The sequence below is a fragment of the Microtus oregoni genome, unplaced genomic scaffold (assembly GCF_018167655.1).
Source record: "Microtus oregoni isolate MIOR12 unplaced genomic scaffold, Mior012 000002F_ref0000024, whole genome shotgun sequence".
NCBI classification, from domain to species: Eukaryota; Metazoa; Chordata; class Mammalia; order Rodentia; family Cricetidae; genus Microtus; species Microtus oregoni.
In genome coordinates, this window is record NW_024543061.1 from 67,735,860 (window position 1) to 67,758,079 (window position 22,220).

Consider the following 22,220-nt stretch of genomic DNA (forward strand, 5'->3'; position numbering starts at 1 on the left):
AAACTAAAATCAATCAAAAGAGACAAAGAAGGACATTTCATATTTGTCACAGGAAGAATCCATCAAGAGGAAATCTCAGCTGACCATCTCAGTTCATACAAGGGCACCCTCATGTAAAAGAAACACTACTAAAGTTTAAATCATACATTAAACCCCACACACTAATAGTGGGAGACCTCAACACCCCACTCTCACCAATGAATGCTTAGCCTAGCTTAGGCTCATTTCTTGCTAGCTCTGATAACTTAACCTGTTTCTCTTCATCTATGTTTTGCCTCAAGACTTTTCTCCTTTCTTTCTGTATATGCCACGCTGTGTCTGCTGGCTGGGGGCTGCCTGACTGACCCTGGACCTCTCCCTGTTCTACTTCCTCTCATTCTTCTCTCTTCTCTCTCAAGACTAGATTTCTCCTCCTATTTATTCTCTCTGCCTGACAGCCCTGCCTATCCCTCTCCTGCCTCGTTATTGGCCATTTAGCTTTTTATTAAACCTATCAGGTGCCTTTGGCAAACAAGGTGAAACAAATGCAATGCATCTTTACATAATTAAACAAACGCAGCAGAAACAAATGTAACATGTCTTTCCATCATTAACAAAGGCACCAGAAGCAAATGTAACGTGCCTTTACACAGTTAAAGTAATATTCCACAGTATAAACAAATGTAACACATCTTTCCATAGTTAAATATTCCACAACACCAAAGGGTGGGGACTTCACCGCAGTCACACAGCATTTTATCTCAGAGCCAAGCTAGGCCTGGAGTCCCAAGCCAGGCCACCTTCTGAGCCATCACCTCCCAAACCAGGACCACCTTTCTCTGTGCCCGCTCACTGCCACCAACCACCAGCATGTTCTGTAGAAGCAGGTTTTTTTATGGAGGAGGCTTTACAGCCACTTAACTTCCTCCATCACCGCTCACCTCCAAACTTCTGCAGCCAATGATTGAAAATACATGGCTTTTGAATCAACTCAACAGGTGCTTGCAGCACAGTTGCTCCTGCCGTCCATGCTCTTCTGGACACCATGCGGGGTCAAGAAAAGGGGATCTGACCCTGCTGTTGGTTTGAAGTCTAGTGAGGAACAGGGACCCTGTGGTGAAAGGGGTTTAAGCTCTTCTCAGACACTTTGCCCTCCAAGGCCTTAGACCTTTCCTAACCCATGGGCTATCTGTCCCCTGGAGCCTAAGATCTCCTCTTTCTTGTTCTTGTTTGAAATTCCTCTTCCTTCGTTCCCCTTCCCCATCATTAGTCTTGACCTAGAATTCTCACCACTGGAGGTCATGCTGTGGCCCCATCCTGGGCCCCTGCCACCATCTTTGCCCTACCCACATCGCGTTCTCCCTGTGCACAGGTGACAGACACATGCTAACCACCTCCCTGTTAGCCTGTAAGAAAATGGGAAAGCCCAAGCTACTCCAGGGGCCCATAATGTTAGAGGCTAGTCAGGTCCCCATGCATTAGTCTATCAGCAATAGCCTTCTCTGGGTTCCCTGAGCTATGCGGTCCCCATGGGGAGCCTGCTGCTCTCCCCACAGCCAGCTGTAGGCCCTGTGCCTATTCTAGAGCCTGTTGTCACTCAGCCCATTCAGATGAAACCCTGGGAAGTCCCTACATGAAACTTGGTAGACGTCTGTCATTGGCTCCTCTCATAGGAACTGTGTTTTGCTTCCACAATGCCCCCAACACATGTGATTGATCCTCTCTAGCCCCAGCAGTCAGCCTTGTCCTCTGGATGACCTCTGTCACACTTCCTTCGTTTGCCTCTGGAACACCTCCTTCCTCCCCAGAGTCTAGCAGCCCCTCCCTGCTGGGTCTCAGTCTCCCTGCAAGCTGTCAGGCAGCTATCCTCATGCCAGCTCTGGTGATGTCTGTACCTTGTTCCTCCAGCAGACCTACTGTGCAAGCTAGCTTCCGACTGGTACAACCTCACAGCTCCAGGTGGGATGGCTGAGGCCCGGCATCCAGCAAGGCAAGGCTGTGGCCTCTTGGTCCAGTCTGTGAGTACTGGACTGGTGCCAGGAGGGCTAGGGGTCACCTTCGACCTTCTAACAGTGACATCTCGTTAGAGGAATGACTTGATGCTCCCAAGTCCACATCCTCTCTCTTCTGCAAATAGCCAAGCGCCTCCAGCTGGTGGGTAATTGTCAGAAAATAATTTGCCCCAAGGTCACTTGCTGCTTAAACAGCTGGCTCTGACTTTTCCGGTTTGGCTTGGTCTGAAGTCCCTGAATCTCTCCCTCGGCTGCTGTAATCTCTCCACGCTCAGCTGCCGGGATCTTCTGTGGGCTGCTTCCCACTACCTCTTAACTTTGGCCATATCTTGATTCTGCTCTTTCTTCCAGACTGCTCTGAGGATAGCCTGGCATCTCCACCTGTCCCAGCCCTCCTGGACCAGCACGTTGATGGTCGCATAGTGACCTGATGACAAGTCTTGCAAATTGTCTTTGTTTTACTCTCATATGTAGAGTGATGCTGGGTGACGGGGACAAGAGGGGAGCGCTTTGGCAAGCTTCCATCTTTGTGGCAGAGTCTGTGCAACAAAGAAAATCTGAAATGCCAATTTTATGAAGTTCTTAGAACTGACCACAAAGATGGCAAAATAGGTGCTGAACTGCGGCCCTGTGTCATTTGTCCCTGAGACTCTGACCTATGCCTGGTGAGTCCAGCTGAAGACTGTTTCTAATTAATCATGCTAATGTCCCAGGGAGACGTGTTTCTGCATGCTTCCTGCAGGGCCTCTCATTATAAAATATACTGGTTTGTTTCAGGGAATACTGTGCAATCCCAGATTCCTCACAGATCTATCACTTCAGAAAGTGTCCAACTTTGCTTCTAGTTAAAACTGTTCCACTAATGAACTATAAAGGGGACTGGGGACATCACTCCAGGAAATACAGGCTTTGCTGTGTGAGCGTGGGGATCAGAACTCAGGCAGATGCCATTCCTTTGCCGTCCTTATGGCAGTACACCTCTCCCCAGGTCACCAAGCAGAGGGACCCAGTGCTTCAGAGAGCAGAGTTTTCCCAGGGATTAAATGCCCTTTCCTGAGGAGTGGGCATACCTGGTCACCCTGCATAAGGCACCAACAACAGACTGAAGAAATGATTCCACTCAAGTCCAGCTTGGTGAGCCAGTGTTGGTGTTCCTTACAGGAGTGTGGGTGATGGAAAAAAGGGAGCTTTCTGGCTGAAAAGCCCACCCAGCACAGATGAGGTACAGATGTCCCCGTGCTCCTTGGACAGCTTGCGGTCAGCTCCACCCCAGCATCCCTCTCTCCAGCAGTTGTTTCCTGCTTATGTAACCTTGGGCAGAGGTCTAGGAATCTTGTAGCGTCTTTGCACCATGAGAGAATGGTTCAGTCTGAAGGAGGTAGTTACACAACACCAGGGCATCCCTCCAGCCTCCTGACCCTCTCTTAGGTCAGGCCGAGTAGTTTCATGTGCAGGTGTGACCTTCCAGACAGGCGGGGTGAAGCCCCTCTCATGCTTGTGCTTCTGGGTCCCATCCCTGGCCTCTTGGCCAGTGAATAACTTTCTCAGGTCTTCCTCTGTGCATCCCAGAGTGCCTAGGGACACATATGAAATCAAGTCTCAGCATTGGCCTGAGAGACCAAAGGGGAGTGTGTCTCTGGCTTTCCCAACCTCTGAATCACTGACATGGCTGATGGGTAGTTTTGTGCGATGGGAACTGGCCCATATCTCAAAGATGGTCAGCTGTATCCTTTTTCTGCCTTCTGGAAGCCCATAGTACCTTTTGTCTTGGCTGTGATAACAGAATAACGTCTCTGGGGTTTGCCAGCTGGTCCCTGGAGGCCAAACCTTTCCAGATTGAACCATTGAGTAACCTGAACTGAGGTAGCAGCTGTGTCTCCTCCCAGATAGAAGATTCAATGTTTTTGCCAGCATGGGGCTGACCCTGCTGCCAGTTTCTGTTGTCTCTCACTTCTCCTGTAGCCCAGAGCTGTTTCCTGAGCTTATATCCCCACCAGGCACCATGGAAGAGCCAGGGAACTCCAGGATGTGGTTCCTATCCCCAGAAGCTCACAGTTACTCTGGTGAGACAGGACTTTTATCTATAGCAGAAGTGATTGAGAAAGTCCTACTGTTCAGGGAGAGGCACCCCATCATCTCTTTCTTAATGTCTTGGAGGGCATGCTGATATGCATTCAGGAGGCCTGGGTAGACCAGTAGTCCCTGTCTCTAGGTCCTGTGTAGCAGGACAAAGGCTGCCCTCAGTATACTAAATGAGTAGTGAAGAGTGCAGGACAACTTCAACCAAAAGGACAGACATATTAGAGAGGAGCACTGGGGCCCTGAGTGTCGGAGCAGTCCTCAGAGTGGGTTGCAGTGCAGCTACACTGTCTGATGGACTAGGCACTTCCAGGCTTGTCCTCTGCTGGTCTGGGCTGTTGGTCATTGGCACTGTCTGACGAGTGCTGCTTTCCTCAAGCCTACCCTTGGCTGTGCTCTGGGAGGAAGCAGGTCAGAGCTCTGAGCCGTCCAGTCTTCTCCAACCAATCAAGGAAGGTGATGCCACCATTGCCACTGGCAAGGAAACGAAAACCCAATCCGAAGGTAAGGGCTGCCACAGACAGCCCCAAAGCTTGTGTCCTACATACAAGGAACACAGTGTCCATTCTGCACAGCTCTTATTGAAGCACACCACCTTGGTCTGTGTATGTTTTCCTAGTTGGCAGTGGTGCCCATCCAGTCTGCCTGCCATCAGCTTTCTCCGTGTCTTCAGACCTATTCCTGGAACAGATGTGGCCATCACAGACCTCTTACAAACTTCAGCTTACTCTGGATCCCATTCAGTATCGTCTGCCCAAATAGGTTAAAAAGTCCTGGGGCTGAGGAACATGCCCTGCAGAGTCTGTACCCCTACCCATACTCCTGGTTCTGAGCCTGACACCAAAAGCCTGGAAAACCCTTTTAGACAGAGAGACAGATAGACAGAGCTCCAGACAAAATCACAGCATATAGGATCACCGAATGTGCACCCCTAGCCTGTATCCCTCACAGTATCCTACTCAGTCTTCCCCATATCCTCAGCCATGGAGTGATAGGATGCATCTGACCTTGAGGGAGGAACAGACAGAGCTTGGATGTGCAGACTGTCTGGCCTTTTCTATGACAACACAGGAGGAAAAAGGAAGGGTGACTTGGAACATCTCTTATCCTCTCTGCCTTGGGCTTCACAGGTGACGGGCAGGCTAAACCCCCACCTATAGAGACTAGCAACTTGTCCTGGTCACTGATGATGGCCAGTCACAGTGCTGAAAGAAAGGGAGGCAATGATATTACTGAGAGCTGTGTGTTAATTTAAAGGGCAGCTTTGTCCAGGCTTTTCCCATAGGAGTTAAAAGAAATCCCACTCCCACTCCCAAGCCATACCCATGTAATCTCCCTCTCTTAGGGGTTCAGACTTAAGGTCAGGCAAAGTCTACAGGCTCTATATTGCCCTCCTAAGGACCCATGACAGCTGTCTCCTCCTGTCCACATGTCTTTCCCTACCTCATGAATCTGGTATCTCGGATGGCACCCATAGTTGGCCTCCCCAAACTTGTGATCCCAATACACATTGGCTGCTGCTCTGTTGTGGCCAGATGTAAGCTCTAGGAAGAAAGGAAATGCTCTTCTTCTTCTTCTTCTTCTTCTTCTTCTTCTTCTTCTTCTTCCTCTTCCTCTTCCTCTTCCTCTCATTCTCCCCCTTCTTCTTCTTCCTTTCCTCCTCCTCCCCTTCTTCTTTGGTTTTTTCAGACAGGGTTTCTCTGTGTAGCTTTGAAACCTTCCCTGGAACTCGCTCTGCAGACCAGGCTGGCCTCAAACTCACAGAAATTTGCCTGCTTCTGCCTCCCAAGTGCTGGGATTAAAGCCGTGCACCATCACTGCCTGGTAAAATGCTCTTCATGGTCCTCCTCCTCCTCCTCCTCCTCCTCCTCCTCCTCCTCCTCTTCCTCTTCCTCCTCCTCCTCTTTCTTCTTCTTCTTCTTCTTCTTCTTCTTCTTCTTCTTCTTCTTCTTCCTCTCTCTCTCTCTCTCTCTCTCTCTCTCTTTCTCCTTTCACTCTGTTCTCTCTACCTTCTCCTCTGTTCCTTGTCCCTTTGGTGCCTGTGGTCTGTTTTCCCTCTATGTTCCCATCCCTCTTCCAGACCACATGGGCCTGACCTATTGGCTCCCACAAGGCTCCCGAGTGCTGCTTACAGTTCACACCCAGGTGGGGGCCAGGATGGAAGTGCACATCTGTATGCTTTGAAGCTCAGGGCTCAGGGCTGGCACCGAGAAACCTGGGAGAGGCAGACATGGCGAGAGCAGCCAAAAGCCCTGGGAAAAGCTCTGAAGGATGGGAAGTAGGTAAGAGGAATGCAGGACAACATCAAGCCAAAAGGGCAGACATATTAGAGAGGAACACTGGGGCTGAAAGAGATGACTCAAATCACCATCCAGGGACTTTGCCTTCTCCAGGGTCTTAGCTCCTGGGCCCAGTCTGATGTGGAATTCCCCTCTGTATGCTGTGAATACCATTGGTTAATAAAGAAACTGGCTTGGCCTGATAGGGTAGAACAGAGCTAGGTGGGAAAAACTAAACTGAATGCCAGGAGAAAGAAGGGTAGAGCCAGAGAGAAGCCATGGAGCCATTGCCGGAGACAGACATGCTGAAACTTTGCTGGGAGGCCATGACCTTGCAGTGATACACAGATCAATGGAGATGGGTTAAATTAATATGTAAGAGTTAGCAAATAAGAAGCTAGAGCTAATAGGCCAAGCAGCGATTTAAATAATATAGTTTCTGTGTGATTATTTGGGGAGTCTTGGCGACTGAGAAACAAACAAGCGGCCTCCTTACAACACCAGTCTAGCTCTCCTTTCCAGCCACCAGGGTGTTTGCTGTGGTCGAAACTCAAATGCTCTTCTGTTGCTCTTCTCCTGCCTGGAGCATGCTTCTCCCCTTCTCTGCCTGGCAGGTGCCTCTGTATCCCTGTCAGAGAGGTGCCGCAGGTGCCACCACCTCCCCAAAGTCTACTCTGCCTCCCCGGCACATCAGGAGCCTCTGGGGTTACCCCACAGAAACACCGACAACACAGTGCTCTGATAACTTCATATTGCCCGCCCCCCACAAGCCAGTAGTATCTTATCCACAGGGCCTGGCATTAGGCATCCTCCCAATGTCTACTCAAGCCTGGGTGATAGTTGGATTCTTGGGCTGTCTGTAGACCAGAGCAGAGGGGTGAGTGGTAGCCAGCAGGGGCTGTCATGTCCAGAATGTGGATTTTAAAAAAAGAGGAGGATTGGGGCGATCGGAGTCCTGGCAGGTATCACCATCACCTCCCACTTGTTTGCCGAGGCTTTTGTTACAGGGGAGCGCTGGTTCCCAGGATGACAGTTCCTCTTCTTGCTCCTAGTATTTCTGCCTGTTGCTGGCCATCTTCCTCGTGGAGCTGGTGGCAGGGGTCCTGGCACATGTGTACTACCAGAGGGTAAGTCCAAGGCCCTGTTGAGGTTTTCAGATGGTGCCTGAGGGAGTCACAGCAAGATGCTGGGGTTCGTGCTGGCCTAGCATCTGAGGCAGAGGTCTAGATAGGTAGTCCTGTTTCCTGGGCTGGTAATCTTCTGCACCCATTTCTTGTCCCATTCGGTAGATCTCTCTGCCTCTATTGGTACTGCTGCATTCCATGGGGGAGCCTGGTTGAGAGTCTCTCAGGGAGGCCAGTTCATTCTTCTCCCTCCAGGGATCCCTAAACAAGGAACCCACTTGCTAAGACAGCCATTGAGAAGGGATCAGAAAGGGCCAAATGCAGACTCACCAATTGTAAAGACTAGAGTAGGCCCTGCCTGCCTCAACGGGTGAGAGTCAGAATCAATCTCTCTCTTCCCATGCTTACAGCTTCCGGTTCAGGATTTGAAGGCAAGAACAGGGTAGCATTGGGCTGGAATAGACAGTGAGTCCCAATAAGCAGGTCCTTTGAAGCCAATGTGCACACTGTTGCCCAGGGTCCCAAGTGCCCACATAGCGAATCTCATCTTGTAATCAAAGTTCAAATCCACAGCAAGTTGAAGGCAACTCCCATGGGACACGGCATGAGCGGTGACATCTTCAGCCCCTGTCAGCTCTGCCCTTCACACCTTGCCTTCATGTCCGCTCACAACACTGAGAATTCGGAGGCATCTGAGTCCTAGAGGAAGGTGGGGGGTGGGTGTCTGCTGACACGCTTCTTGTCCCCTCCTCAGCTGAGTGAGGAGCTGAAGCAGCACCTGAACAGCACCCTGACCGAACGCTACGGGCAGCCAAGGGCCGCAGAGATCACAGCCTCGGTGGACCAGCTGCAGCAGGATGTAAGCCTCACAGAGAGATGCAGGTTTACACCTTGCCTCTGTCTCTCCCAGTCTGTGTGACCCCGGGACAACTGACTCACCCTCTCTGATCTCCTGTCGCACATCCCTAACTAAGCTGTACAGTGGTGGGATGCAGTGATGGTGATCGCCTTTAGATGTGACACCCTGGAAAGTACTCAATGAGCCCTGGCTTCCCCCATACCCCCTTTCCACTCTGTCCAAACCCCATCCCTGATGCCTTCCAGTTTAGATCTACTGGGGCAGATAGTTACCCTCATCTCCTATCTATGAACCAATTTTATTCTTCCTCGGAGAGATGGACCTAAGGCTCCAGTGTTCTCTGCCAGGCCACCATGGCCCAGAGCAGGGAAGAATTTTCTGATTGTGAGCCATTGAACAGCCCATGAGGGACAAGACAAAGTCTTGTTTGCAAGACACAGCAGATCCCAGAGAAAACAGCTAGGGTCATGTGTATATACATAGGTACACATGAAATATGCAGTCATGTCCCCGTGTGCTTAACCCAGTAGCTGGGACAGGGCCACCCACACTGTTGGTCACCTGTGCAAGCAGCATGTACCTACTGAGTCCCACATGTAAGGAGCCATGTGAGACAAAGGGTAGGGCAGGAGCCTTGGCTGGGGTCTCACTCATGGGACTGCAGACAATAGGTTACACCAGGCAATTTTCCCCAGGCACCTCAGATTAGACAGTAGGGGAGGTAGGGTCGGAGGAGGGTGTGGTTTGCCTAAGTGGGAGGGAGGCAAACAGGCAAAAGTAAAACCTGCCACTGACCATGGCGTCAACGTGTGTAACACAGGCCTCTCCTGTCCCAGCTCAGCACTGAGCCTGAGACAGTAGTGGATCAGAGCTAGGACCACATCTGGGCCACATGTGTGTAAATGACATGTGTGTACATGGACCATTCCTCACACAATGACACACGATGACACACAATGACACCCAATGACACACTGCTGGCTCTGTGCAAATGCTGAGTGCTGTCCAAGGACCTGCTCTGATCATCCTTACACACCCCCACCGCAGAGGTTATTTTCCCCATTTTATAAGCGCTCGGGGCACCAGCACAGAGAGGAGAGAGAGAGAACGTCCAACTGCATGTGACTCCAAGCACAGCCCTCCCCAGTGGCTGCTCTGTGTGTGCTGTCATTGGCTGTGGTCATGCTCTTTGTCACGCTGTTATATTATGTGTGTGCTCTGGGCGTGATTTGTCGCGGTCATGCTCTCTCTGCTGTAGCTGTTACATGGTGCACATGTCCTGCCTCAGCTGTCATGTCATGTGTGTGCTCCAGTCTCGTTGTTATGGTGAGCGTGCCCCATGGGTGCTCTCTCATGTTGTGAGCCTGTTTAGCGTGCACAGTGATGTGCGGGCTCCCTGTGCACACTTACAGGTGTTTGCTGACCCCTGCCTCCACTGTGCCCCTCTCAAGGAAAGTCAATGGCAAGCTAAGAGCCAGGTCCTCAGCCTCACTCCTGGCATGGAGGTGACTAACGCTTGAATCGAATGTCCCTGCACCTGTACCCAAGAGACAGGCTCAGTGCAGCTGTGCCATGCTCCTGGGCACGGTCGTAGGATCTCAGTGCCATGACTTACAGAAGGGAGGAGTGGCCAGCACCTGTTCTTTGACTCACTCTGAATGTAGTAAAGTGCAGGCCTGCTGGGCTGTACTTGGCATTCACATCAGTCTCTGTGGTCAGTGCTGACCTGGCCTCTGGGACACCCTCCACGCCCCTCTAGTCTCGGAGTTCTGAACTTCAACACCCAAATGGGGATCCTGAAACTTCTGGCAAGTTAGATCCCTGTCCCCAAGTCCTACCTCCTAAATGACCAGGGAACATCGCCCTTGGGATCCCCTCCTCCCGCTCTGGACCCTGGCTGTACACCCTAATGGCACCCAGCTTCACAACTGTGAAAGCCCCACATCTGTCTGCCCTTCAATCTCACAGATAATCCCTACTTCTAGAATACTTGGCTCCATGGAGCTAACAGGTGTCCTGCAGAGAAAGGTCCCAGACAGACCCTATCCTTCTCCAAGGGGACAGGGAAATCCCAGAGGAGACCCTGAATACCGGTCCTGGACCACAGGGTCGGGAGCACCACACAGACCCCCCTCACCCCAGCTTCGTCTCCTCCTCTCAGTTCAAATGCTGTGGCAGCAACAGCTCAGCCGACTGGCAACACAGTACATACATCTTGTCCCAGGAAGCCCAGGGGCGCCGGGTTCCCGACAGCTGCTGCAAAACTGTGGTGGCGCACTGCGGCCAGCGGGCCCACCCCTCCAACATCTACAAGGTGGAGGTAAGTGCAGAGGTCATCCAGGGGTTAGGGGAGGACCCCCAGAAAGTCCATCTCCGTAGGCAGGTGTGGGAAAGTAAAAATCCAAGCTTTGGCCTGAGATCACAGAGCCTGGGGGCACTCTGAGTTCTGACAGAGGACTAAGAACTAACATGGAAGTCTCAGACACCACGGCTCTCAAAACAGCCAGGAGAAATTCCAAGGCTGGCATCCCCCAGCCTCAGCAGCACACAGGATGACAGACATTCATCTCCCCCTGCCTGTCGCTGGGCTAAGGCCTGAGTAACCCACCTCCACCTTGCAGGGAGGCTGCATGGCGAAGCTGGAGCAGTTCCTGGCTGACCACCTGCTGCTCATGGGCGCAGTGGGCATTGGGGTGGCCTGTCTTCAGGTAAGTGGAGCAGGGGATGTCCCCCTTCAGCTGAGGTCTCAGACCCCTGTCTTGGGGGAAGTAGCTGACATCTTGCTCATGGCCTGCCCTACCCTTGTCCTTTCCCTTTCCCTTGGCGACCAAGGATGAATCACTCTGTCGGTCTCATTCCCCAGAGAGTCCTGAACAACTTGACCTGAGTGTGGGATCAGGTATGAAGCATGTGCCCTGTGTGCTCAGCACAGCCTGCTGAGTTTGTGAACGTCTATGACTGGCTGCATGTGTCTGTGCGGACATGATATAAGGTGTGTGCACTGTGTGCTTAAGTTGCCTGTGCACATATGCATGCATGTACCTGACATCATTCCATGTGTGTACATGTTACTTCCAGGAAGATACGCCCATCTCCCTGAGGATGGGCAAAGCTACACTCTACCCTCAATGCCTCTCCCTACATCCCCTCCTCTAACCTCCATCCAAGAAATGAGCATCAGTCCCCTCCTTTGCTCCAATCAAGGGACTGCTATTGGTTGTTTTTTACTCTTTTGGCTCTTTGGGGGGAGGCCCTCCACCCAGTTCCCAAAAAAATCACACAAAGGATTATTCTTACAAATGCCGAGCCTTAGCTTGGTGTGTTGCTAGCCAGCTTTTCTTAACTTAAATTATCCCATCTATCTTTTGCCTCTGGGCTTTAACCTTTCTCTATTTCTGCATATCTTTCTTTTCTGCTTACTCCATGGCTTGCTGTGAAGCTGGGTGGCTGGTCCTTGAAATCCTCCTCCTCTTGCTCCTAGATTAGATCTCTTTTTCCAGATTTCTCCTATTTAATCTCTCTGCCTGCCAGCCCTGCCTATCCTTTCTCCTGACTTGCTATTGGCCATTCAACTCTTTATTAGACCAATCAGGTGTTTTAGACAGCAAAGTAATACAGCTTCACAGAGTTAAACAAAGGCAACATAGAAGAATGCAACACATCTTTGTATCATTAAACAAATATTCCAGAACATAAACAAATGTAACACATCCTAAAATAATATTGTACAAGAAGGGGCCTTAGGAGAGGCGCCGGGAGAGAATCCTCAGGCTGAGCAGGCACAGAAAGCACTTCCTCCCTCCTGCTTCCTTCCAATGGTGGGAGCTGTGTGGGGGCTGCCCTTCTAGAAGGACCTAGGCATCCTGCTGCTCTGCCCTGCACCTCCCACCCGAGTGCTCTAAAGTGGCATCCCAAGATGGGGAGCGGCTGAACCACCAGACACTGGGGTCCCAGTCTGGCTCTGGCTCAGTGTGGCCTTGAGTCACAGCTTACCTTCTTTGTCTTTCAACTTCAGCTGCAAGATGAGGCTCATTTCCTCATTCTCATGTTGCCTACATAAGAGCCAGGGATGCACAGAAGAGCACACGGCCCACACAGGGTGCCTGGCGCACACTTGCCTCTGTAGATAGGTGTGAGCTGGCTTTATCTGATTTTCTGCAGTCTCAGAGCCTTTGCCCTAATGCATTCTCATTCCAGACCCAAGCCAGGTGGACAGAGCATGCTCCACACTTCCCGGATCAGAGAACTGAGACCCAAAAGCACTACATACAGGTCTCCCACCTAAACCTGCAGCCACAGCTCCCAGCTTTGGCCCTTGGCTTTCCCAAGTGTGTTACCCCACAAAGCCTGTGGGAAAGAAATGCATGGGATGTTAATGTCACCTGGCTTGAGGAGACTCGCTGCTTAGGGCTTCTCCGGACCATGTGTCACTCCCCTTCCAGGGGGACTGGAGGGCCATATGCCACCTCACGTGCTGGGAAGAAACTCCCCAGCCTCTCAGAGTAGGACCTTCTTGGTTCTGCTGATGAGCAGGACCGCATGACCTAGGATGAGTTATTTCATCTCTGAGGCTCAGTGGTCCATAAAATGAAACCGCCGCTGACTCCTGTGGTGGTCGGTCATGCATCAAAACCGTGAACCTTGTTGCCAAGCAGATGCAGGTGCCCATAAAAGTGCTCATAGCTTTTATTCCCACACAGGTCCATTATCTCTCAAAAACTCCCCACTGACTCCTTGGCCTCCTTGCTGCTAGACTAGGGGGCCCAGGGACACTACATAGCCCTTGCATTTCCCTTGTACTGAACCCAGAGTTGCTGCTGGGACCAGGCAGGGGTTACCCATCACTCCAGCTTCTGGCTCACTGGGGTTCCCTGTCATACAGGTTTTTAAGGGACTTCCCTAGAAAGGCACTGACCAGGCCTGGTCCACCTCTGTCCACGTCTTCCTGGCCTCTGTCTGCAGAAACTATAGCCAAAGGTAATGAACCTGAGGACCAGGGACAGGGCAGCAAATGCTTAGAGCTCAAAGTCAGAGCAGTTCAGTGCTGCTGTGTAAGTCTAATGTCCAAGCGCCAGGCCACTGGGCAGGCAATATTCCTGCAGGTATGACACCTCCCCCTGCTATGACTCGGCATCTCACCCCTTGTCCAGGTTTCTCACTTGTGAGAGAAGTTGAGGTGGTAATGGCCAAACCTCGGTTAGAGTGCCCTCTACTGGCCGGATATGGACATTAATCTACCCAGTCTTCCAGGCAGCCTAGAGAAAGGGCCTAAATCAGCCCTTCTTCGCCAGAAGAGTAGTGTTTCTTCCAGACAGAGCAGACACCATGTCCCTACACACATGCACACGAACATACACGCACGCACACACACACACACGCAAGCAAAAAGGTCAGGATATCATCCTGAGATGGTGTCCCTTGGTTTTCTTATCAGTAGGATAGAGAGACTGGACAATTTTTTAAAAAGCAGCCATCAGTGGGCATTGCTACCTAGGAGACTGGTCTGTTAGGCACAGAAGGCAGGAACTGCTGGCATTGAAACAGCCCACCACTCCTTACTCTCATGACCCTGAAGTACATGTATGGTTTCTTCTACAGGGTGGACTCTGCTTCTCTGTCCCATCCCTTAGCAACCTTATGCTTCTATGGTCCAGAGATTCTGGTAAGGTTCCCAGCTCACTGACCAGCCTCCTTATACAGATGCTCTGTGAACTCTGGAAACTAGGCAAGAATACAAGGCTGTCACTCTAATCTCAGCCAGGTGTCTGGTGGCCTGTCCATCACTGCCTCCTGGACATGTAAGCCAAGATGTACATCTCGGGAAAATGATGTACTTAACACTGTGGCATGTGTGCTCAGGAGAAATTATCACCTTGGCCACATTATAGAACCCCTCAGCATATTTTGAACCCACCCAAGATCCGGGGCTATGCTCCAACACATGTACATCCAATGACCAAGGTGGCCCCCAGATCTCAGTATATCTTCCAACTTCCTCAGATTTCAGGGACTCTAAAGAAGATAACTGAAGCTAGAGATAAGGTGTGGAGGGGTTCAGAGGTGGGAGAAGAAAGTCACATGGGGACTTTCCCTGGGAATCTTAGCGGCAGGGTGGGAACTGTGGGTAGCATTTACAAAGAGGCCCACCTGAAGCCTCTGAATGCAGATGGGATGGCCCAGCGGTGGCCTTCACAGAGGGCTGTCTCGAGGACCGCAAGCTGGAACAGGAGCTGAGTGGCAGGGGTGCTAGACGGAGGAGCCCCTCCCCTCAGAGAGGTTGTCCTCTGGGCACACACTGGCCCCTCTGACTAGCATTTTTGGGCTTGTCGTAGCCTCACCGTGGGACTCCATACACTGCGGGTCCTGTCAGGTCATCAAACGTGTGCTCACCCAGGCCAGAGACGGCTGCTGGGCCCGTCTTATTCATCTACATTGAATATGACTAACTAGTGGAAAGATGGAAAGTCGCTCACTGAAGATCACACAGCTACTGTGGCAGAGCCCGCCAGGCCTCCCTCTTATTCCTGGTGCTCTTTCTTCTCCACCAGCTTCCTCTCTTGTGGGTGGCTTTCCACTGTGGCATAATCTTAGAAAGCAATTTATAGAATAGTCTAACTGGGAAACTTGAAAAAGATTATAGTAGCCCAGAAATCTTTGGGGGCTGTCCTCGCACACAGAGGAGGCACCTCCCTGTTAAAAACACCCACGTGCGGCCAAGTACTGTCCCGAGCAGCTCCCCAAGGGAGCCCTATGTCCTATGCAAGTGGAGTTGGTAGCAGGAGCCAAACTCAGGAGATAGGCTACCCTCAGCTATGTTTAGCTCTCTCCAGGAACTTCTCTGTTGTTTCATGCTATCATGCTGGCTGCTTGGACCATCCATGCTGGCTTCTTTGTGACCTCTGTCAAAAGGAGAAACTGGTACTCATTAGGGACCTAATGGGCTACTGGCCTTTACCCTGTGCACTTCAGGGCAGATGTGTATGCACACATGACTGTGTGTGCATGTGCATGTATGTGTATCATATTGTACAGTTCAGGGTGAGGAATGTGTGTGTGTATGCATGCATGTGTAGACCTGTGAACACATTAATAAGTGTATCCTACAGAATTCAGGTGAGGAATGTGTGCGTATATGCATGCATGTGTGGATCTGTGCACACATTAATAAGTGTATCCTACAGAATTCAGGTTAGGAATGTGTGCGTGTATGCATGCATGTGTAGACCTGTGCACACATTAATAAGTGTATCCTTCCACAGAGTTCAGGGTGGAGTATGTAGGCACATGCATCTTTGCATGGACATGTTTTGATGAGAGTGCCTACCCCCATGCACTTGCTATGACTGTTGAAGGATCCATCTCGAATACATGATGCAGGCCAGAGAGTTCAGCTCCTACAGGACCATCTAGAGTTAATTGCATGCTGAGTAGAAGTGGATACATACAGCCTACAACACACAAAGACCAGATCAAGAGGTTCCTCCCACCTGCCCCTTTGTGTGCATGAGAAAGACCCGGAGATCCCATGGGGAAAGCACCCAACCATGAGATGGAGACAGAAACGTGCCACAACCCCTGGGCGCACGTCTGTGGATCACTGTGCCTGTGCCTGCTTAAAGCTGGTGGAGGGGAGATAACCTCTTAAGTCGCCTGTGGGCTTCTGAGCCTGAGTCCCCAGGTGGATTAGCCCAACTCTTAGCACTGAGGCTAAACCGGAAAGCAGCATGTATAACCTCAGCTATTGACCCTGCTGGGCCTGTGGCCGGAGAGTGGGGAGCAAAGTGAAGAGATAAACCTGTCCTTGATGACCAGAAGAAAACCTGACAAACAGGCAACTGTCTCATCTTCATGGGTCTAGTCCTACTCTGGCTGGAGCTCCACTGGTACCCAGGCCTGCACAGCCAAGGCCAGGTCTGTAGAATAAGCCAAGGAAAGACAGGATAATCCCCTACATAGAGACACTCGCTTTCAACCCTGTGCCATGTGACCGTTGTGTGACTGCTACTCAGGGCTCCTGTCCTACACACAGAATGGAGACCAAGTAACTACACTGTCACCATCAGGATCAGGATGACAGTAATGGGGCACCTTGTTCTGACACAACCCATCTCCTTGTCCTCAAGACATCCCTGGGTGGGAAGGAGGAGAGGGGGAAGGGGCAGCTTCAGGGGTGGGAGAGCAAAGAGCATGGGGTGGAGAATACAGGTCCTCTGTAATCTGGGAATGGGAACCAAATGGGAAACTGGGCAGATGGGACCCTCTGTGTCCTTGTTCAGCCCGTGGGCCCAGTAGGAGTACTGGAAGGCAGGATGCCAGAGTCCCCCACGCTCACTCATAGGAACCCTGAGTGCTCCTCCCGGAATTGTGGAGGGCTTTGGTTTGGTTCTGGAGCAGGAAGCAGAGATGCTGTGGACAGCTCTGGTGTGAGTGGGAACATCATCACAGAAGAACCAGATGAGCAGAGCTGTCTAGAGAGAACCTCTGGGTCCACAGGTCAGTAGCCCAGACCGGGTGGGTTCTGGGAAGGACCCAGACCCACAGGACTGAAATGTGTCGTGTAACCAGGCTCGTGATTCAAGCCCATTCTAGCACAGAAGTCAGAGCTTTTCCTGGCCACCTCTCCTGGGGTCCTGTGAGAAAAGCAGACCCTTCCAGATGGGTAGGGTCCGAAGGGGTGTAGATCACTCCAGTGTGAGCAACCAACTCCCAGCACTCAGCCTACGGGGTTCTCACGCCTTTGCTCTCTGTTCTCTCCATTGGCAGATCTGCGGGATGGTTCTCACCTGCTGCTTACACCGAAGGCTCCAGCAACACTTTTACTAAAGGATGCCCCAGTAGCCTGCTGACTGCCCCACACGAGGGCCCACATCCCCACATCCTGAACCAGGCCTACAAAGTCAGCAGTTGGGTCATGGACTCCCTTGGACTCTATGCAGAGCCCACCAGCTGCCTGTGGTGTGGCTCCTGGGATTCCCGCTGGGGCAGGGACCTCGGCTCACTCCTCCATTTCCAAGCACTCATTCACTGCCAGAATCTTTGGCAGGGGATGGTTCTGGCAAGAGGCTGCCAGAGCCCTTTGCTAGGCACGGATCCCTATGGACTCCAGGAGGGCCAGAGCTCAGCTCCCTCTGCACTATCTCAATGCCTGAGTCTGGACTAGAAGGATGGCAGATGTGTCTTCCCAAGACTCCTGCAGGGCTTGGTGTGTGATTCCCACTGACATTGGGTCCCAGTAGCTCTCCTCAGAGAAAAGCACCACTTCAGGCAGACTGGGTTAGCTCACCCCTCCCAAAACTTAGCTGGTTTTGGATCTTCCCACCAGTAACCGGCCATGCCTTTCCTGTAGGGCCTTGGACAGGGGTCGTCTAAGATGGGGCAGCTAAAGGCCAGGCTGTTGGAGCCACCAGGACAGGGCACTTAAAGAGGCAGGTTGGTTACAGCTGGGTGTGCGGCACCTGAGAGTCACATGATAATCACGAGCCCCAGCCCCCAGTGGCATGTCCTCTTCACAGCATTGACTACCAGAATATCAGGTTTAAGATGTTAGTGAGTTAAAGCTCTTCTCTAGTGGCCCACACTTCGGGCTGTTAAGTCAAGGCTGCCGAGGAGAGGAAGCTGTGGGGAAGGAGGTACTCTGCCTGCCCCCCATTTCCTGGTGCCTTCATGACCCCATTTCTCTTCCACTGTGTTCTCTGCTTCCTTCTCCACTATTCCAGAGTAGCACGGTTCTCTCCTCTTCTCTCTCTAGTCATTGGACGAAATAGAGACTATTCAGGAAGAACTCCCCACACGTTAAAGTAGACAGAAAGAAAATCCTAGAAAAATCAAAAGTTGGGAGTAGATGTCAACTACTCCCATAGGGAGTATAGCATAGGGTACAGACCATTGGGGATCCCCCCTTCATTGATTATTGCTTGGGCAGTTTTGTACACCAGGACTCCAAACCAGCCTCAGCTCCACATGGGTCTTGCTCACCTCTCCACAATGAACAAGTTGGCATCTCGTTAACCAGAAGCACTTACGACTTGCCTTCTATCTGACCCAGTTCTTACCACCATGCACCCAGATCCTGCCGAGCTGGGTCCCTTGTTGCAGGGAGATGAGCTCCCAGTTGTACGTGAGGGAACTAAGGGCCACTGGTTGCAGCCCCAGCATAGGTCTAAAATTCCATTCTCAGGGCAGGAAGTAGTTGCATCAACAGAGGGAACATCAGGCTCTCATTGGGTCAGCATCTTCCACTCTGGGATGCTCCGGGGAGCTACTCAGAGCCCAGGCTGGTTTATGTCACCTGCCTGAAGGGCCCTAGGTTGCTTGTACAAAGAAAAAAAGACACTCCCAAAAATCCTAGACTATGTTATGGCCAAGAGAAAATCTTAGCTACCCTCCACCTTCCCAGATTCTTGCAGCTATTCGAAGACTCACTTTGATCTCCAAGCTTATAGACCTATAAGACTCATATAGAGGGGATTAAACAAAAGGTTTAGGGTCCAAACCACATTCCTCCTGAAGAGGCACCGAGGGAAGTGGTAATATACAAAGGGATACTTTGGCCTTAGCATCTGCTTTGGTAGCCCCCCTTAGTTCTCAGGCAGATGAGGACAGAAGTGACAAGTGGGGACCATTGTACAGCCTCGATGCAGAGGCAGTCAGGAGAGCATAGCTCATTGGCCCTGGTCAGAGTGCAGAGTGAGTGGACAGCCCCAAATGTGACCTCCTTGATCACAACAGCCTTGGCGACAAGATGGGGTTAGAGGCCATGAAACACACAGTAGGCCAGGTTTAGTGCAGAATCTGTAGTGAGGTGTGCCCGTCAGATGGATGCTCAGGATATTTCTTCCTATTTATCCTGAGGGACAGGTCCCTATTCAGAAGTTGTCACTCTGAGTTCCTTAGAGAGAGAGAAGGGCCTACCTATAAAATGTCCTCCTCAGTCTTGAGTCAGCACAGACATCGTGGGTCCCACACCAGGCCCTGAACTTGGCACAGCTGCAGCCATCATATCCCCACCCTGAGCATGAGTTGCCTTTGCCTCAGCTCAAAGTGGCTCCCTCAAACACAGTATGCCCCTAAATCCCCCAGGTGGCCAGTGTTTGGGGAACGAGGGTAAACCTTAGTCTATGATAAGGAGATAAGGACTCTCTGTGCATTTTGTCCCTTGCCCTCCCCAGCACTGTACCCCTCGCCTCCCATGGCACTTCTGGCATGGCTTTGGGGATGGTCACTGAGGATCTGCATGTCTACCTTCAATGTCATCCACAGTGACACCAATGGAGTGTGCTATAGCCCCCATTCTCCAGATAAAGAAGCTAAGACTCGGTCAAGTTGAACACCAGTGGTGATGGCTGTTGTCAGGGCACCAGCCAGGTGGACCCAAAGAAAGTAGAGGTGGGAGCCCCTCCCCCCAGCACTGGCTGTTAGGTTGGCATTCGAGAACAGTGTCCTAGGGTGGTATGGCCAAATAGTGGCAGCCTCAACGACTCCTCCGTTGGATGGGCCCGTCCATCGTGTCCCATGTCAGCAGCGTTTTGCATTCCCAGGTGAAGTAGACACCTATCTTGTTTTGCAATGACAAGGTCCTATCGGGAATCTAAGGAGGCCAGAGCTCCTAAGTATGATCCAGGCCACACTCAGAGGCAGGAGAGGGGTGAGAACAGGGACTATCTTTAGTGCTCAGCCTCGGTGTGGATGGGAACCACACCATGTGAAGCTCGCTGGCTGGAATGTGAAATGTCTCTCTGTGTCCCATAAGGAGGTCAGGAGAGAACCCAAGATTGTATCCATTCCTAGAGCCACCCCAGGTATGGAGATACCCTGGTTGGTGATGCTGAGCCTCTCCCTCAGGCAGACCCTCTCTCTCTTCTTGCCCACTCCCCTATATTAAACATTTGTTATTTCTGGGCTCTGGAGTGGACACAAGGTGACTTCTGTCTTGAGCCCTCTCACCCCTCTCAGGGTCATAGAGGTTCATATCCGAAAGGCTCTGGCTGTCTGGAGAGTGTGCAGCAGCAGGCCAGTGTGATGAGCCACTGGGAGCTCAGAATCCGCCACTCGGAACAGCTTCCAGGGTTTTGAAGTCAAGGGAATGAATGGACCAGTTAGAACCCTACCAGCTTTGAAAATGCCCTCTGCTTATTGGCTTTTCAGGGCTGGGGCAAAGGGACAAGAGAAGGAAGGGCAGCCAAAGCTGTTCAGAAGGAACGTAGCCATCTTGTGACTTCCGGGTGGCAGTTAGGCCATCGGTGAGCAGTGTGGCGTGTTTTACACTTGCTCTCCCCTCAGCACCTCCAGGGGAGCCTTCAGAGCAGCAGGTTACCTCTCCATAGTTGCTCTACGGAAGGCCAGAGCCAACAGCTGGCATGTCTGCCAAGTTCCCAGGTGGTAATGCCACGGCCTGGCAACCACACCAACCCACAGTGTGGACCACACAAGGACATGGCTACCTTCAGATGTCAGAACCCTCAAGGGGCAAAAGTCACTCAGGTCATCTGACTTGAGACTGTTCCCACTAGGTCCACAAGGAGGGTGAGATGACACCAACCACCGAGTGGTTTCCAACCAGCCAAGCACATGCCTCTCGACAGAGCCTGCTTGGCACTCCTGCCCCTTCCGAGCCCAGATGCCTGGGCCTTCTTCCTGGAAAGGGGGCCCTTATACTCCAAGATCCCAGCTTCTTCTCTGTGCCGTGGGGTGGCCCTGCTGTGCCCCTGTCACTTTAACATGTCTAGCCAGAAATCAAGGCTCCCTCATCCTTCCCCTCCTGCTTACACACCTGTGAAACCTGCTCCTTCCCTACGCCAGTACTGACGGAAATTCCAGGGACCCCATTGTCAAGGGGCCAGATGGGCTTCTGGATCTAGCTGGCCCATGGATGTGAGACATCAGATATCCTACAAAGGCAGAAACTGCCTTAAGCTACTGCTTACAGCGAAACTCCAGATGTGAGATGCACCTCTCCACTGACCTCAACAGAAGCTCGGTGCCTTGTGCTAACGGACCCGATAATAAAGGACTTGTACCAGAGTGCCTTCTGCTGACTTGGTGCTGCAGGGAGACCCCGGGTCCTCTGTCCACCAACTGCATTGCATCCCCACGGGAGCTTCTTTGTTGGCCATGGCTTCCCTCCAGTGCCTGCTGACCACAGCCATCAGAAGTCTGCTGCCCCTCACCCCCTCATTCATCATCTCATGGCTTACTTGTCTGAAAGGATCTCTTCTTCTCATCAGTGTCATTAATCTGGCCCTTTGGGCCGCAGGGCTGAGCTGAAACAAGTGGGGTTTGCTTACAGCTTCCTGTGCCCAGCCAGGGAGTATGTTCATATATCCCTGCCACCTGCCACCTGCCACCTGCCACCTGCCTCCATCATGACTGCCACCGAATCCGCCTCCTCCTGTGGTAGTACTCCAGACGCCGAGGCAGGAGGATTACTCAAAGTTTGAGGCCTGGCTGGGTTACTTAGTGAGTTCCAAGCCACCCTGAGCTAGTATAGCAGTCTGCTTTTAAAAACAAAAATTCAGGATATATGAGATGACTCCACATGTAAAAGCTCTCATTGCATACACATGACAACCTGAGCTGGATCAGTTGTGAAAGGAGAGAACCTAACACCCAAATCTGCCTCCTGATTTCCACACACACACACCATGGACCATGGATTCTCTCTCTCTCTCTCTCTCTCTCTCTCTCTCTCTCTCTCTCTCTCACACACACACACACACACACACACACACACACACACACGAGAAGTGACTTTTTTTCATTCTGCTCTCATATATTACACGCTGACTGCAGCTCCCCTCCCTCTACTTCTCCTAGTTCTCCTCAGGCCCGCTGCCCCCACCCCTCTCCAGACATCAACCAAATATAGCATAAGATGCAATTAGGCCAGACA

The 22,220-nt window shown here is 51.7% G+C and overlaps 1 protein-coding gene across 4 annotated transcripts in view; it reads left to right on the forward strand.

Annotated features, from left to right (window-relative positions):
• Window positions 1-21,590, forward strand: part of Tspan11 (tetraspanin 11) — a 66,993-nt gene extending 45,403 nt beyond the window's left edge. For 2 of the 4 annotated variants that reach the window (XM_041679220.1, XM_041679235.1), the window contains 6 exons: window positions 7,402-7,476; window positions 8,228-8,332; window positions 10,494-10,652; window positions 10,954-11,040; window positions 11,165-11,231; window positions 17,096-21,590. In XM_041679220.1, the coding sequence (XP_041535154.1) occupies window positions 7,402-7,476; window positions 8,228-8,332; window positions 10,494-10,652; window positions 10,954-11,040; window positions 11,165-11,231; window positions 17,096-17,178 (576 nt within the window). In that variant the 3' untranslated portion in view covers window positions 17,179-21,590. The remainder of the gene's footprint in view (window positions 1-7,401; window positions 7,477-8,227; window positions 8,333-10,493; window positions 10,653-10,953; window positions 11,041-11,164; window positions 11,232-17,095) is intronic. The other 2 variants (XM_041679243.1, XM_041679226.1) reach the window with 2 other exon arrangements.
• Window positions 21,591-22,220: the final 630 nt, after the last annotated feature.